General features: G+C 38.4%; 1 protein-coding gene across 5 annotated transcripts in view; it reads right to left on the minus strand.

The window, feature by feature from the left end:
• The window catches only part of OCLN (occludin), a 47,343-nt gene extending 31,568 nt beyond the window's left edge, over positions 1–15,775 (minus strand). Inside the window, exons 1-4 of one of the 5 annotated variants that reach the window (XM_011372744.2) lie at positions 15,542–15,775; positions 9,560–9,676; positions 7,029–7,689; positions 4,154–4,315 (exon numbers count right to left, since the gene is read on the minus strand). In XM_011372744.2, coding sequence (XP_011371046.1) covers positions 4,154–4,315; positions 7,029–7,689; positions 9,560–9,609 — 873 coding nt within the window. In that variant the 5' untranslated portion in view covers positions 9,610–9,676; positions 15,542–15,775. Of the gene's footprint in view, positions 1–4,153; positions 4,316–7,028; positions 7,690–9,559; positions 9,677–14,409; positions 15,166–15,305; positions 15,475–15,541 lie in introns of those variants that run through there. The other 4 variants (XM_023538160.1, XM_011372745.2, XM_023538161.1 and 1 more) reach the window with 4 other exon arrangements.
• Between the last annotated feature and the right edge of the window lie 1,334 nt (positions 15,776–17,109).

Consider the following 17,109-nt stretch of genomic DNA (forward strand, 5'->3'; position numbering starts at 1 on the left):
CAAAAAACTATTAGAACTAATAAATAAATTCAGTAAAGCTGCAGGGTACAAAATCAACATACAGAAATATGTTGTATTTCTATATATCAATAACAATCAGAAGGAGAAATTAAGAAAATCCTGTTTACAATTGCATTAAAAAGCATAAAATACCTAGGAATTTAACCAAGAAGGTGAAAGACCTGTACTTTGAAAACTCTAAGATATTGAAGAAAGAAACTGAAGAAGATATAAATAAATGGAAGTATATACCTTGCACATGAATTGGAAGAATCGATATTGTTAAAATGACCTTACTGCCTAAAGCAATCTACAGATTCAATGCAATCCTCATTAAAATACCAATGGCATTCTTCTCAGAATGAGAACAACTAATCCTAAAATTTATATGAAACCATAAGACTCCTAATAGCCAAAGAAACCTTGAGAAAGAACAAAGTGGGAGGTATCGTGCTCCCCAATTTAAAACTATACTACAAAGCTACAATTATCAAAACAGTATGGTATTGGCATAAAAACAGACATATAGGTCAGTGGAATAAAACAGAGAGCCCAGAAATAAATCCTCACTTACATGGTCAATTAATCTACAAAAAAGGAGGCAATGATACACAATAATACAGTCTCTTCAATAAGTGTGTTGGAAAAACTAGAAATACATGCAAAAAAAAAAATGAGATTAGACCATTTTCTTACACCATATACAAAAATAAACTCAAAATAAATTAAAGACTTAAATGTAAGACCTGAAGCCATAAAACTCCTAGACGAAAACACAGGCAGTAAATTCTTTGACATTGGTCTTAGTAACATCCTTTGGATATGTTTCCTCAGGCAAGGACAACAAAAGAAAAAATAACCAAATGAGACTACATCAAACTAAAAAGGTTTTGCACAGCCAAGGAAACCATCAGTGAAACAAAAAGGCAACCTGCTGAATAGGAGAAGATATTCACAAACAATATATCTGATAAAGGGTTAATATCCAAAAATACGTAAGAAACTTAGACAATTTAACACTTCAAAACACTATAAAAACACTATAAATTGGTGTCACCACTATGGAAACAGTATGAAGATTCCTCAAAAAATTAAAAAATGGGCAGAGGACCTGAATAGACATATCTCCCAGGAGGACATACAGATGGCCATACAGATGAAAAGTTGCTCAACATTACTAATTGTCACGGAAATGCATATCAAAACTACAATAACACTTCTCACCTGTAAGAGTGGTTATCACTAAAAATATCAACAAATAACAAGTGTTGTCAAGGATGTGGAGAAACGAGAACCCTTGTACACTGTTGGTGGAGCTGTAAATTGATGTAGCTACTATGGAAACAGTATGACAATTCCTCAAAAAATTAAAAATAGAGCTGCCGTATGACCTAGCAGTACCATTTCTGAGTATCTAAAGAAAACAAAGACACTAATTCAAAAAGATATATGTACCCCTGTGTTCACTGAAATATTACTTACAATAGCCAAGGTATGGAAGCAACCTAGGTGTCCACAGATAGATGAATGGGTAAAGATGTGGTATACATAAAGGAATATTACTCAGCACTAAAAAAGAATGAAATCTTGCCATTGCATTAACATGTATGGACCTAGAGGGTATTATGCTAAGTGAAATAAGAGAAAGACAAATATCATGATTTCACTTATATGTGGAATCTAAAGAAACAAAACTAATGGATAAATGAAATAAAATAGAATCAGACTTACAGATATAGAGAACAAGCTGGTAGTTGCCAAAGGTGAGGGGAGTAGGGAATGAGTGAAAAAGGAAAAAAAATTATAGAATAATTGTGAATATTGAGTGATTTTAAAAAATGCACATTTTCTCACCAATAGTACAGATAATATAGAAGGGCTGAAACTGGCTCAAAGAATCATCTTTTGAGGTGCCTTTGCTGGGGGGGCAGTAAAAAATCCGAGAAAGGCAGTAAGATTTAATAAAATGATGACTATCTATACCTACCCTATTGTGTAGGGAAGGCATACATTATAATTGAGTAGCTAATTAATTGTTCCTTTAGTAAGTTTTTCTTTTCCCCCCCAAACAACCCATAATTAGATATATGGGGAGTTTCTTGTCTTAGTGCTCCACAATTAGAATTTAAATTTTAATCCTCAGTACAAATAATTGATTCTAGATAATCTTCCATTATTTTATGTGAAGATTATTTTTATGTTAATTTCTAATGACTGAAAGGAAGAATAATCACTAATCTGCTCCACTTTAGATGCAGCATCAAACATTTCTACGTGGGCAGTTAAATTATCAGAGTAAAATCAATTTGAGTAGAATATTGAATATAAGGGCAGAGAGACTAGAATAATAGTCTGCATCTGGCTATGGAAGTAAATTAAGGAAAGAATGAAAATGTGGTATCGAGTTCAGCAAAGCGAATTTGGGCAGGTGCGCAGAGAATGGAAGGAAAGGCAAATACCTGTGGCTAAAACCACCTCCAAGCAGCTTACTCCAAATACTAGTCTTCCTTACACATTTCAGTTGAGGAAACCAAGGGAAAGATAAAAGAAATTGGCAAGGAATTAAGTACTGTATAAAACATCAGTATGCTCAAAAAAATCACACATCTGCAATTCAACAGCTGATTCTTTATGTTTCATGTGACGAAACATTGCTACGACAGAGAAAATATTAAATTTCTCATCAAGCAACCTAGTCCGGCTATTAAATTTCCAGGAATTAAGTGAGGAAGCATTATAAAAATAACACTTTTTAAAAAAGTTAAGTCCTTTCAGCTTCATCATCATCACCTCCATAAGTTATTATGACTATCGTTTGCCAAATTATCAAAAGCACCTCTATCTGATTAAACTTTCAATACAGTAAAATCAGATGAGAGCTCAAAGTTCACTGGAACTCTAATATTACTGGCACTAGTCTCTCTTGAAGTTTTTTTTTAGGCTCTCGAAACCTTAAGTAAACAAATCCAACAGCCAGTGAAAACTGACACACCCAGAAACTCTCCGCAAAACATTTACTTCATAGTTCACAACAGACTGTCCTATTCTGTCTCTGGGTGGCCTTGCCTGGAGCTAAAGGTAAAAAATAAAAATAAAAACCACTCCCTAACACCTTCACATTTTATGGGTGGAAAAAATGAGATGGAAAAAGGAACAAGCAGGCTTCAGAGAGAGGGCAGGCACAGAGGAACTATCATCTTCATGGCATATACATACCACACCTTCTGACTCTCCTAAGACTTTCATTTTTGCTTATCTGTACCTCTAGAATTCTTCAAACATCAGATGTATAGGAAGCGAGAGCTGAACTATCTTTTATTCCCACGAGCCAAAAAAAACCTATCCTGGAACCAATGTCCAGGATTCTCAATTAAGCTTCATGGCCAGAAATCAATTTGCTCAAAGGCACCTATGATGGCAGTTCCTGAGGTTGCTCTCAACAGCATCCTAACAGAGAATTAGTGAAAAACAAAGTCTCACTCCATACATCCCTAAAGACAGGTTAGATATCAGTAACATGCACTGGGGAGATATTTTTAGAGAGAGGGACTTGGTGGACCTTCAGCAAATCACATCATAAGGAATCCGCCTACCGGTAGAATTAACAATATATACAAAAAAGGAAACTGCTCTAACCTCTCTCAGCCTCACTGCAGTATTTCATTGGTAAATGTTAGTGTGGAATTAGTCACTGTTATTCGCCAGGTTGCTCTCCAGGTAAAGAGTCAAAGGATCCGCCATCGGCTACCACTCCAAAAACAGCCTTTGCCAGTCTTGACCCAAGAAAGTACCCTGGACAATGTTTCTCTCCTAACGATAAGCAGGAAAATAAGCAAGAAAGGAAGGGAAGGGGAACGAGTGTTTAGTTTTGTAAAGGCCAAGTTCTCTCCACATATTCCTCTAGAAGCAATTTATTTTCAGTGCCTAGATCCACTTCTTGAAAATGGAAATCTGATTTTTACCTTGTAGTAAAATAATTTTCACTTATCACACCTTCTTAAAGTTCTGAGTAAAACCTGAGGCCACAGCTCTTGCAACACGGACAATAATTCTAAGAACAAAGTTTCACAAAGTACTAAAAATCAAGTTTAGAAAAAGAAACCTAGGATTTTAATAAAAGACTGGATGATTGCTGACTTTTTTTAATACTTACCCACTCTTCGACATTAGGGGGCTGCTCATCATAAATATGTTCCTTTTCCCACAAAATGTTTGACTTGTCATACTGGTTCATCTTTCTTCGAGTTTTCACAGCAAAGAAAATTATTAAAGCAAAAGCCACAATAACCATGAACCCCAGTACAATGGCAATGGCCTAAAAGAGATTAAAGATATTGACATAATTAGATTTTAATTGCTTACTTTATCCCAATTCACCTTCTACAAGTACTAATCCACCCTCTACAAATACTCTATTAAATATCTGTGGCTTAACTGATATAAAACTGACGCAAATGGTTATATTTTAGAAATATAAAACCTAGCCCATACCATTTGAGCTAAGACTAGCAAAACACACATACTTTGATTCAGTCCTCAGAATATGCTTCTGTTATGTACTATCACCATCCCCATTTCAGAATTATAGAAAACTACTCCAAAGCTTAAACACCAAGGGGCCATATTTTATAGAGGCTCTGCCTTACCATAAACTATGCAGACATGATCTAACCAAGCTATAAATTTAAGAAAATGGACTAATGATTTATTTAGTCTGGCAGGTTTCTCTGTTTTAGGAGTCTTTCATGTACTTACTAGAAAGGGACCTCTGACAAGGAAACTCTTCCCTTGACATTTCTCCCAATGTCTGATAAGTATACTAAGGGGTACACTGGCCCAGAGGCACGTGGAGTTGAGGCAAGTACCAGGACTCTGCCTCTGCCTTGAATATCTGCTAATGGGTAACAGGAGGCTTGCTCTGTAGCTAACGGTGATATCCTTTTTCAAAGAATACAGCTTTTAGGTAGTCAGAGGAATATGAGGAATGGGAGTGTAGTAAGATATTTATTACAGATACATCTGAATGTCAACTACAAACACCCTAAAAACTTTCATTTGCAGGGAAAACATTTCAGTCAAAACAGAGTGACTCATTCAGGTAAAAGAATAAGAATTCCTGAGTCAGAGTGAGGAGGAAAAAAAAGCAAGGAAAAAAATTAGTAATCCAGAAACATTTTCTTAATATAATTAGGGGGTGATTCATGGTTACTGAAGGCAGGGTTCTCTACACCACCTGCACATTTGAGTCACCTGGATAGCTTTTTAAATTACTGACTTAACACTGAAAATCACAAAACATTTTTGAGAGAAATTAAAGACAATCTAAGTAAATGGAAAGACATCTATGTTCACATATCAGAAGACTTAATGTAAAGATGACAGTACTCCCCAAATTGATCTATCGATTCGAGGCAATCCTTCAAAATCCTACCTTGTTTTTGCAGAAATTCACAAGCTGACCTCAAAATTCATATGAAAACACAAGGGATCCAGAAACTAGCCAAAACAATCTTGAAAAAGAACAAAGTTGGAGGACTCCCACTTCCTGATTTCAAAATATACTACAAAGTAATCACGACGGTGTGGTACTGGCAAAGGATATAAATATAGATTAATGGAATCAACTGAGAACCTAGAAATGAATCCTGACATTTATGGTCAATTCATTTTTGACCAAGGCATGAAAACAATTTAATGATGAAACAGTCCTTTCAAAAAAAAATACCAGTACAATGGGATATCCACAAAGAATGTTGGGCTCCTCCTTCCTTATACCATGCCCCCAAAAAACCTCAAAATGGATCACAGACCTAACAGTAAAAGCTAAAATTAAAAGTCTTAAAAGAAAACACAGGAGTAAATCTTTGTGACTTTGAACTAGGTAAAGTATTCTTAGATATGACACCGAAAGCACAAGCAACAAAAGAAAAATCAGACCTCATCAAAATTAAAGGCTTTTGTGCAAAGAACATAAAAAGAGAATGTCAAACTAAGAGAAAATACTTGCAAATCATATATCTGTAAGGGACCTGTATCTAGATATAGAAAGAATTATTATAGCTCAGTAATAAAAATAAAAGTAGCCCAATTAAAAACTGGACATAGATTCTAACTAGCCATTTCTCCAAAGAAGATATATGTGCAAGAAAACATACTCAACATCAGTAGCTGTCAGGGAAATGCAAATTAAAACCAAAATGAGGTACCACTTCATATCCATTATCATGGCTAGAATCAGACAAATAAAAACAATGTTGGTGAAGATGTGGAGAAATCGGAATCCTATCTATTTCTGGTAAATGTAAAGTGGTATAACTACTGTGGGAAGGAGTCTGACAGCAATTCTATCCCTAGATATATACTCAAATCAAGAGAAATTAAAACACAGGTTCACACAAAAACTTGTACACAAATGTTGAGAGCATTATTCATAACAGCCAATGCAGAAATAGCCCAAATGTCCATTAACTGATGGAGAAATAAAATTTGGTAAATCTACAATGGAATATTACTCAGAAATAAAAAGGGATAAAGTACTGATATGTGGTACAACATGGAAAACCTTGAAAACATTATGCTAAATGAAAGGAGACAATCATAAAAGACTGCATATATTTTGTGTTTGTAAGAAATATACAGAATAAACAAATCTATAGAACAGGATTAGTGGTTACCTAGGTCTGAGGAAGGTTAGGAAAATGAGGAGTGATTGCTAATGGGTATGGGTTAGTGAAATGTTCTTTGGAGAATAGTGTAAACGTTCTACAATTGACTGTGGTGTTGGCTGCACAATCCATGAATATACTAAAAACCAATGAACTGTACTTTAAATGGATGAATTACGTGGTATGTTAATTGCATCTTAATAACAACACCCAGTCCTTCTCCTAGATTCTGATTTAAATAGAAGTGGGGTCCTGGCATCAATATTTTTTAAAAGTTCCCAATGTGATTCTATTAAGCATCCCAAGTTCAGAGCCTGTGACCCAAGAAGAGAGGGGGTGGGAAAAAAACAAATCTCCCCATACCTCCTGAGGATCCACCACACAGTAGTGATATAAATATGTATCCACATAGAGTCCAGAAGCTGTAGATGAATAAAACTGGTTGCAGAGGGCAGTAATTTGTGAGCCGTATAAAGACCCAGAAGTCTGGGCAGCTGGGTTGACTCCCATTATGTAGACGATTGTGGCAATAAACACCAGGGAGCCCAGGATAGCACTCACTATTATCACGGTCAGGTAATACCATCTTGTTCTAGATATTTCAGATCTTATAACACTGGTAATAAATATCACCAACGCAGCAATGAAACAAAAGGCAGCCATAGCCAATAGGAAGCCCTTTGCCGCTCTTGGATCTGTGTAGCCTCCATAGCCATAACCGTAGCCATAACCATAGCCATTTCCATAAATTCCTCCATAAGGGTAGCCTAAACCACTTCCTATTACATTGGTCCCATAGGCTCTGTCCCAGGCAAGTGTGGAGGCAACACAGGCAAATATGGCAATGCACATCACGATAATAAGCATAGATAGAATCCGAATCACTCCTGGAGGAGAGGTCCATTTGTAGAAATGAAGAATTTCATCTTCTGGGTAGAAAGAATACGCCGTGTGAGACAGCATTGGTCGAACATGCATCTCTCCACCATACACGTCATTACTTGGTGCATAATGATTGGGTCTGCTGAAATGCACATGAAAATAACTTCAAGTTAGCACTTTTTGGAGATAAACAGAAAAAACATATAAAGTACTTGGAATAATTTAAACAAACCAGTGGCAAATAAAACTATTGTTAGTACTGCCCCCCTGCAAAGAGGAAATTTGTATCCCTCCAAAATTCAAATGTCAACATTGTAAGCCCCAATGTGATGGCATTAGGAGGTGGGGCCTTCCAGAGGTAATTAGGTTCTGAGGTGGAGACCTCATGAATGGGAATAATGTCCTTATGAAAGAGGCCCCAGAGAGCTCTCTCACCTCTTCCGCCACGTGAAAATACAACTAGAAGTCAGCAGTCTACAACTCAGAAGAGGGCCTTCACACTATATATGTGTGGGGGAAGGGGGCACATGAGAAATCTCTCTACCTCACTCTCGATTTTGCTGTGGACCTAAAACATTTCTGAAAAATAAAGGCTTAAGAAAATGTAAACTATGTCATAAATCAGTGTTTACATCAATCATGAGTTGAAATGATAATATTTTGGATATACTGGGTTAAGTGAAATATATTATTAAAATTAATTTATTTTTAATATGGTTATAAGAAAACATAAAATTACATATATGGCTCACATTATATTTCCATAACACTGCTCTGAAGCAAAAAAAAAAAAGTTTAAAAGCAAGTAAAACTAAATTGTGTTGTTCAGGATGTATAAAGTGGTAAAATAATAGAGAAAAGCAAGAGATGACCATATGTCAGAACAGTGGTTTCCAGGGAAAGGAGAGGACACAAGGCAGGACTTTGAGGTGTTCTGTTTCTTGATCTAGGTGATGATTTTACTTTGTCTTTATTCATCATCTCATATACACGTTCTGTGTCCTTTTTTATTTGCATATTATATTTCACCACTGTTTACAAAAGCAACACAAAATAAGCATCAGACTTATGATACACTACTCAATGACTATTTTCTCTAACATATTTTAAGGACCATATTGTCATAAACAACTGGATCACTACCATGTTCAGGTATTAGTTAGGAGGCTATACAATATGAACACAACCCCAACTACAGTTACCAGAGTTAAAGCTACAAACTATTTTAAAAAAGAAAATCCCTACTAATGTTTGATAGCAAATATAAGAATTCACTGTTAAATCCCCAAGCAACTAAGGATGCCAAGAATCCTCAACTTTCCTTCTTGCTTTAGATAATGGCAGAAATCACTCTTAAAACTGACACTGTAAATCACATTATGCTAAGTGAAAGAAGTCACAAAAGACCACATATTGTATGATTCCATTTATATGAAATGTCCAGAATGGACAAATCTAGAACAGAAAGTAGATTGGTGGTTGCTGAGTACTGAGGGGAATTGAGGAGTGACTGCTAATGGGTAGGGGGTTTCTTTGGGGAGGGGGTCATGAAAATGTTCTAAAATTGTGGCGATGCTTCCACAACTTTGTGAACACATTAAAACCACGGAACTGTCCATTTCTAAATAAGTGAATTGTATGGTGTCTGGACTATATCTCAATAAAAGTGTTATTTAAAAAACTGATGTTATGTTGTCAATGGTCATCTAAACAAAGCATTAATATGAAAGTTTCATAACAACTGTGAAAAACAAAAAGGAGTAAATATACACACAATATAAGCCTTTACCATATTGAAGCAAACATTTGATACAGGTGACGATAGTTGCCTCTGCAGAGAAAATTGTCATCCTGGAAGTTATGGGTAAGAGGGAAACTCATTTTTCACTAAATATACATATTTTATTTTTAGAAGTGAACAAACAATAGATGAAAGTTTCAACAATAGATATGTATTTTTTTTTTTTACACGCGATAGACTATTTAAAAAAGAAAACTAAAGAATTACTTACAATTCGTCAGGTCTATATGGAGGTGGACTTTCAAAAGGCCTTGAGGACATGGCTGATGTCAATAGTCACTCAGTCTTCAAGATGAGAAATGTCCCGTAGCTCCCAAGATAAGCCAATCTAAGCAACATAAGTAGGGTAATGGCATTACTACTGAGCTCAGAGTTTCCTTGCAGCACTAAGAAAACTGATGATACCAATCTCAAGTAACCTCTCATGCCACAGTTATTTTTCTTGTCCTTCTCACTGCTATTTTTACACATTGGACCATTAATTCTTTGAGCACAGGAAATCACTGAGCATAGGGCCAGCCTGGAAGCCCTCACAGCACCTAGCATCATGTTCTGCATATCAGTGGCATAAAATATGATTTAAACTTGAATTTCTAAGTTGTAGTAATAAAAATTTCACAAAGCTTTTACAGCATAGGTAAAAATAGTATTGTTTCAAATTGCTTTTGAAAGTTCATATAAAATTAAGTGTATATGAAAGCATGTATCTAGAGTCTAGCACATACTAGCCCCTCACTGTTAACTAAAGCATAATCTGGTTTAAAAGTTTGCTTTTATCGTTACAAATGATTGCAAGATGCATCTCTGGATGGTGAGATTATGGACATTTTCCCCTTCTGTTTTTCCAAGTCTTCAAAACTGAGCATAATTTTTACAAAAGGGGGAAAAACATTAAACACACTGTATTAAAGAGTCTTCCTCTCTAAGAGAAAGGCAGAATGATTTTGTTCTAAAATTCCTCAGAGCATAAATCCCTAAACATCTGAGAGGCAAGTTCACTCAATGAATAAGTATTCATTAAGTGCCTCCATTATACCGCAGGAACCTGTGCAAGTATGAGACAGTTCTCCGGAAGGTCACACACAAAGAAAACAGCTACTACAACAGGCATTTTTAGGGCTGAAATACATGATAAAGTACAGTATGGAGATACCCGAAGACTTAAAGAGAAAAAGGTGGAAGCTGGGAGAAGAGAGGGAAGGAAGAAGGGAGGAAGGATGCATGAGCAAGACCTGTATCTGAGTATATTATAGTGTCTAGCATTTTTTCTTTTTCAAATAAGGTATGTGCAGTCATACATCACTGTTAGGAACAGTGAATCAATTCGAACTCTTTAAACTTTGTTCTTTAAAATCAATGGCAACAATCTTCCACATCCTTAGGGACAATTTCAAATGTCTCAGAACAAAATATTGCCCAAATGTATATTAGGTAAAACCTCAAAGATAAAAATATATTGAATGTTAGTAACAGCAACACAATTAGTGAAATTTTTTCAAACATAGTGAGGGAAGACTTCTCTACATTTTTTTTCAAAAACCATTTTATTGAGCTATAACACAGAGAAGTCCACAAACCATAGGTGTACGTAGCCCTGTAACTAGTACGTGAATACACAAATAAATGAGCAATTTAGGCCAAAAGATTATGGTGCTATAAAAATAAAAATCCAGATTGTCTTTCTAATTGACATTCAGAAAAACATTAAGAAAAACTGAATTTAAACACTATTCATTGCAGGACCCTATTTTAAAGCTGAATGCCAAGTACTTGCAAATTGACCTGAGAAGAATCTTATTCCTTCTATACCTATGGCTCACTCATTCAAGATTATGCCAAAAATTCTAGGCATAATGGTGGTTTTTGAAAATTCCAAATTAATCCAGACTCAGGCTGTAGTTTAAGTTTTGTCAAAAAAAAAAAAAAAGACAACAAAATCTCTTCAAACTGCTATTTCATAAATTCAGAGTTTAGTTGTCACGTCTCCTCACCAGCAGAAATTTTAAATTGCGAAGCAAATAATTTTGGAAAGCTCATTAAGAACAAATCATGCCACACCAAATTCATTTCCTTTTTTGATGTTACCAGATTGGTACACGAAGGAAATGCAAAGAGAATCCTGAGAATCTTGAGTGCATCCTTGTGTACAGACAGTGTTAGGCAGATTCCTAAAGGGCTCAACAATGGAACCTAATTAGGATGAAAGAATGGACCATTTCCACCTGGAGGGAGGTCACTACTAGAGACCTCCCTCCAGGTGGAAATGGTCCATTCTTTGTGGTCAAGCTTATGCAGATTTGCAGCTAACAAACCGCTGGGTACAAGTACATCAACCTTGATCGAATTCTATGTAAGGTTAAAATGATGGGTTAAAACAAACCTAGAGGCCTGACATAAGTTCCTCATCTTCTCTGAGTCTCACTACCCTCCTCTGCCAAATGGGGGAATAATCTTGACCTCTAAGCTGGGATAAACTAAGTAAGACAATGAATTAAAGAAGATAAGCAAATGCATTCACAGCAAGGTGGTTATCCTGAAGGTGAGAAATTTCACGTTTAGGCAATTAGTATACTATATGCTTGTTCAAATACTGGTTGCATGAATAACATCATTTTTAAAATGTAAACTCAATTAAAAAAATAGTACATGTACTGACTAAGGGAGATTTGACTTAATAACTGTTCATTTTAAAAAGTGCCTTTCCTTGGTGAGAATTTCAACAAAAGCTAACACACTATTCCAAACTCGGGCAGTATTCACAGAGATAATGATACAATTATTAAAAGACAAACCTCCGCCCAGCCTTGAAATTTGTGCATCATGTTCCAAGTAGGTGCCTCTCTCGGAGGGTGATTAAGATTATTAAAGATACAAAATTAAAAAAACAAACATGTCTTAAATGATTGAAAAATAGGAAATGTTTGGCCTGGAGAACTCATCTTAGAAGGACCATTATGGCAGCCTTCAAATATCTCAAGAACTGAGTTTGTAGTCCTAGAAAGGGTTCTTTGGGAGGTGGGGGGGAATGGGGTCAGATTTCCTCTCAATGCTAGAAATATCTCCCTCACTTCACCCCATATGCCCTCCCAAAATAACAAATAACAAATTTGATTTCATGCCATTTATGCAAAGCTTAAGCTGTTTGATACTTTGAGGATACTGGATAGGAGGTCTCTTTCAAGACAGTTGGTAACTGCTTTACGCCATAGCCAAAGGAGAAAGAGAACCAAGAACAGACTGTTGTCCGATGCCCAGCATAGCAAATCATGGCAGTGATAGGGACCTAAGTCAAATAACTAAGTAAGAGGGGCAAAAGAGAAGCAGCAGACCCTTGCTGAATATGTTAGCTGAAAGCCAGCTAATGTTACCATATAATAAAAGTTCTCCTTTGGAGTTTCTCTGGAATTCTCTACCTTTCACTAGTCCCTATGGCCTCATATAAGTTTTCTGTAACCTGCTTGATGTGAAGGCAAAATTCTTCCTATTTTCTTCTAAAGATAAAGTTATAATTATTGCTCTTTCAAAGAGATAAAAGATTAAATTTAATCTCATAAATTAACTATCTTTAAGCTCCCCAGTTACCTCCCAGAGGGAAGTTTTCTTTAGTTGCATTTTGAGGCTTACCTGATTAGAATATTTAGTGGGCTTTTTTCATCCACATTACTATTTATGAAAATATTAGAGTAAAAAGACCGTGCAGTTTTTTGTTAGACCTTTCATTTTAGACTCCAGGCTTGGAGCTGTTCTATAACCTAGTTACTTTTCTGAATTTGAATGTGGTATGTATCACCTAAGGATCTTACTGAAATATAGATTCTGATGCAGAGGTGGAGCCTGGAATTCTGCCTTTCCAAGAAGGTTACAGGTGATGCTTATATGGTTTTGTGTATTTGACCCTTTTCTCTACTTTGCCTTCAGACTGTAAGCTCTTAACTACTTTTGTTGAACTTGAACTCTAGACAAGAAACGCACAAAATCAAGGCCCTTCTCGGATTGAAACCTCTCACTAGGCAATGATTCTTAAAATATATGGTGTGCTTAAAAATTACCTGGAGGGCTTATTAAAAATGCCATTTCTGACACAGAGCTCGTCTATTTCAAAATCTGCCTAATTTCAAAATTTTAGACAGTTTATTAATGATGTGCCTACAACCTAAATAGAATCATTTAATATCAGGCACAACTTTAAAAACTTTTTAAAGGCTAATTAACTATTGCTGTATGTGATTGAAAAGGAACACACTGCCCTTAAATATATTTTTTACTTTTTAACAGTTTGCTTTAAAGAATAATTTTGGGCATAGCATTTTCAGACTTTTCCATTTCGTCTTAGCTCAGTTTTTTATTAGGACAGCTTTTGATCCCTAAAGGTGTTTGCTCGCCTTTGAAATGGAGTTCTAATAAGGTCTACCTTTTAAAGCAGTTGATTAAATGATATTACGTACCAAATGCTTTTAGCACAGGAGGCACTGCCCATCATTCCCCTATAGAGCTTGAAAATTGTCTAAATCTTGCTATCCTCCACTCCATCATCTAACAAGGGAGGCACCTAATAACTAAATAAATGCAAAACTACAAAAAAGAAAAATGGTGTTTTGTCTGAGGAGATATCTGCTATTGTTGCTCAACCATTTAAAATATTTATTTTTTAAAAAAACATCGGAAAGAGAAAATAAAGGTCCATACGAGCAATCCAAAAGAAAAATTGTTACACTTGGAAATGCGCAGTTTGAGAAATCTATCTTTAGATTTAAACTAGTCTAGAAAGAACTAGTTTTCAATCACAGCAAGAATCACCAACAGTGCCTTAAAGGGAAGGGTTTCTCTTTTCCAAGGATCCCAAGAATACACCTGTTGTGCGCGAGGGCACTGACCTGGAAGGCTGCCTCCTCCCCGCCCCGAGTCATTTCCCAGATGGGCACTTTGCCCAGCTACCTCCATGGCTGGCCTGAGGATGCCGTGGCTTTTCCTCTGGCTCAGTCGCTTCACCTGGGACACGAGCGGCTCGGGGTTGCTCTTCCAGCCCCAAGATGCAGAGGCCATTTTGGCCCTTCAACCCACCTCTCCAAGCACACTTCTTCCCACGCAGGCAACAAGTCTGAGAGACGCAGAGTTCTCAAAACCCGGCGGAGGTCTCGAAACCCGGCGGCCCTGCAGAGGGCAGGTCCCAGGGTCCGTGCGCCCCCGCCGCGTCCAGAAGCACCCCCCCGCAGGCCGCGCTGGCCGAGCAGGGACCGCCCCGAGGCCTTTTGGTCACGGCTGAGAATCCGATCGTGAGCAGATTCCCTCGAAATAAAGCCTCCCCCAAAATTAAATCCCCGCCCCCCAGCTCAAATCTACTCTGGCTCACCCAACTCGCACTAAGTGGACTCAAAATAGCGGGTCGGCCCACATTGTCACTCCAGGAATACAGTATTTCACGGATTCAACCCAGCCACCCCCTCTCCCCAGGATTACCCAGAGGGGTGGGGTGGGGCGGAAATAATGAAGTCTCCCAAGATCTAAGCTGTCCCGACCAGCGAGCGGCCCTCCTCACTCTAGCCTTGGGGCTTAGGACCCCCGAGGAATCGAAGCCGCGCCTCTCTCGCTGAAAAGCCCTCAGAACTGCACACGAGAGCAGAGCGCAGGATTCTCACTGTCCATGAACTTCCCGCCCCGCAAAAAGCGAAAAGTTGACCGAGCTGTTTGGGCACACGAATCCTTAAGCGTTTCTGTGAAATGAGCTGATCGGCGCCTCCAAGTGGCCCCTGGCACCCGGACGCAGCTTTCAAGTTAGCCCAGGGCTGCTCTCTCCGCCTCTCCGACTCCCGCGAGTCCCAGCCCAGGGGCGAAACCGCCACCGAAACCAGCGCCGGGCACCCTACCCCCGCGCCTCCCCTACAAGACAGAAGGGCCGCGGTCCCCCTGCGGGGACTCGGCGGGTACCGTGCGCCCCGGGCATCGCGCCCAGCTCTCACCTACTCACTGCAGCCCGACCTGACCCACGAAGGACCGCGGGAGGCAAGGAGCGGTCTCACCTGGCGGGCGCACCTGACGCTGTGCGAGCTGCCAATCAAGCAGCCGGGGACAGAGCTAAGGGCTCAGCTCTCCTCCTCCTCCTTACCCCCAACCCAGGCTGCCCTGCCCCCGAGCATGCGCACCAACGCCAGGCCCGGCTGCGGGAGGTATGCGGCCTCGCGCCCGCAAGTCTTACCTGCTGCACCCCGCACTGGCTCCTCGGTTCTCTGGCCAGCTCTCCCGGGAGTTCCGCCGCGTCCTCCAGAGGAAGGAGAAAGCGGGAGGCGGACGCTGGCCAGGAGGTGTGGTGTGGCCGCCTCCTTCTTTGGTGACCTATTCACCTGAAACTCGGATGGGAGGGGGAAGGGAGCGGTGGAGAAGAAGGCGGGAGAAACCGGCTCTGCCCCGCACACCCTTGCAGCGCTCGGAGTTAAATCCCCGTCTCGGCTGCAGGGGCGGGGACTTAGCGCAGAGGAAAGGCGCGGGTTCCGGGAGGCAAGGGGGGCTTCCGAGGTGGTACTGGACCACCCTGGGGCGCTCTCGGTGCTTCGCGGGTTTCTGGTAGAACAGTAGACTGAGGGCTAGAGGGGACTGTTTTCCTCCTGAAGAGGGCCCAAGGGTGCTCAGCTCTTTGGCAAGAAAAGCGCGTCTTTACACACACTTTTCCTGCTCTGAAAATGTGGTTAAAATTTTGTCAGAAGCACCCAGATGTGGAGATTTTCAAAAGTGATGCGTAAATATAAGAACTGTTGCCGAATTTCTGGATCGAGAAAAAAAGATCATTACTCAGAGTAGTTAAATTGGAAGTGAAATACTGTAGATGTTGGTGTCAATAAATTTGCCAACAAAATTAAGTGCATGCTACGGTATACATTATTACCACTTCGGGGTGCCCTCCCCAAATTTAATCCTGCTATGATGCAGAATCTGCTCTTGGGGAGATTTAAACTTTTAATAATCTCTTTGGCTTAAAAAAAAAAAAAAGAAAACTAGTTCTGTATGCCTTATTCTATTTTTGATCTGGAAATTGTATCCACTTAGGAAAATTCATTGTCTACACTTCATGATGTGCACACTTTTACATATTTTTGTTGAATTTCAGTATCTTTTTTAAAATAGTAGTCCAGAATGTGGCAATTTTAGTTCTTGCTATTTAATTGTATGCATTGCAGGCTAGAATTTAGGTTTCTTTAATCCTGCTTCACTTTGTATTACAATCTGGAATGTCAGCATTGCTAATAAATTTCTGTCCGATCCCACCCACTGCTCTGCCTTACATTAAGTGGTTAGAGATGTGACTCTCCCATACAATAAATCTTAAAGGCATAATTCAATATTTAAGGAAGTAAAAGCATTATATAAATATAAAGTATTTTAAATGATGAGAGTCTTAATTAGGGCATTAATCTGATTGGTATTGTTTTTGTGGGAGTAATTGCTACAATTATTTTATGACTATGTAGTTTTTGAATGATGCAGTTTAAATTGGTGTTTTTAACACTGGGGAAGTCAGGTTAATCCTCTTAATGTTCCCTGTCAGATTACTGAAATCTCCAAACATTCCACTCGGTTTATAATTAAACAAGGGAACATTTCCTAATACTCTCAGATTTATAAACACGTCTGTTATTTTATAGTATACTTGACATGTTCTGAAGAGAACTTAGAGTTTTCCCCTCACTTTTTAAAACTGAACTGTTTTGTATACCATAAAATTCGCTCTTAATTTTAAAGTGTAAACACAATTTAGTGGGTTTTAGTATA

This window comes from Pteropus vampyrus, unplaced genomic scaffold (assembly GCF_000151845.1).
Source record: "Pteropus vampyrus isolate Shadow unplaced genomic scaffold, Pvam_2.0 Scaffold213, whole genome shotgun sequence".
Lineage (NCBI taxonomy): Eukaryota > Metazoa > Chordata > Mammalia > Chiroptera > Pteropodidae > Pteropus > Pteropus vampyrus.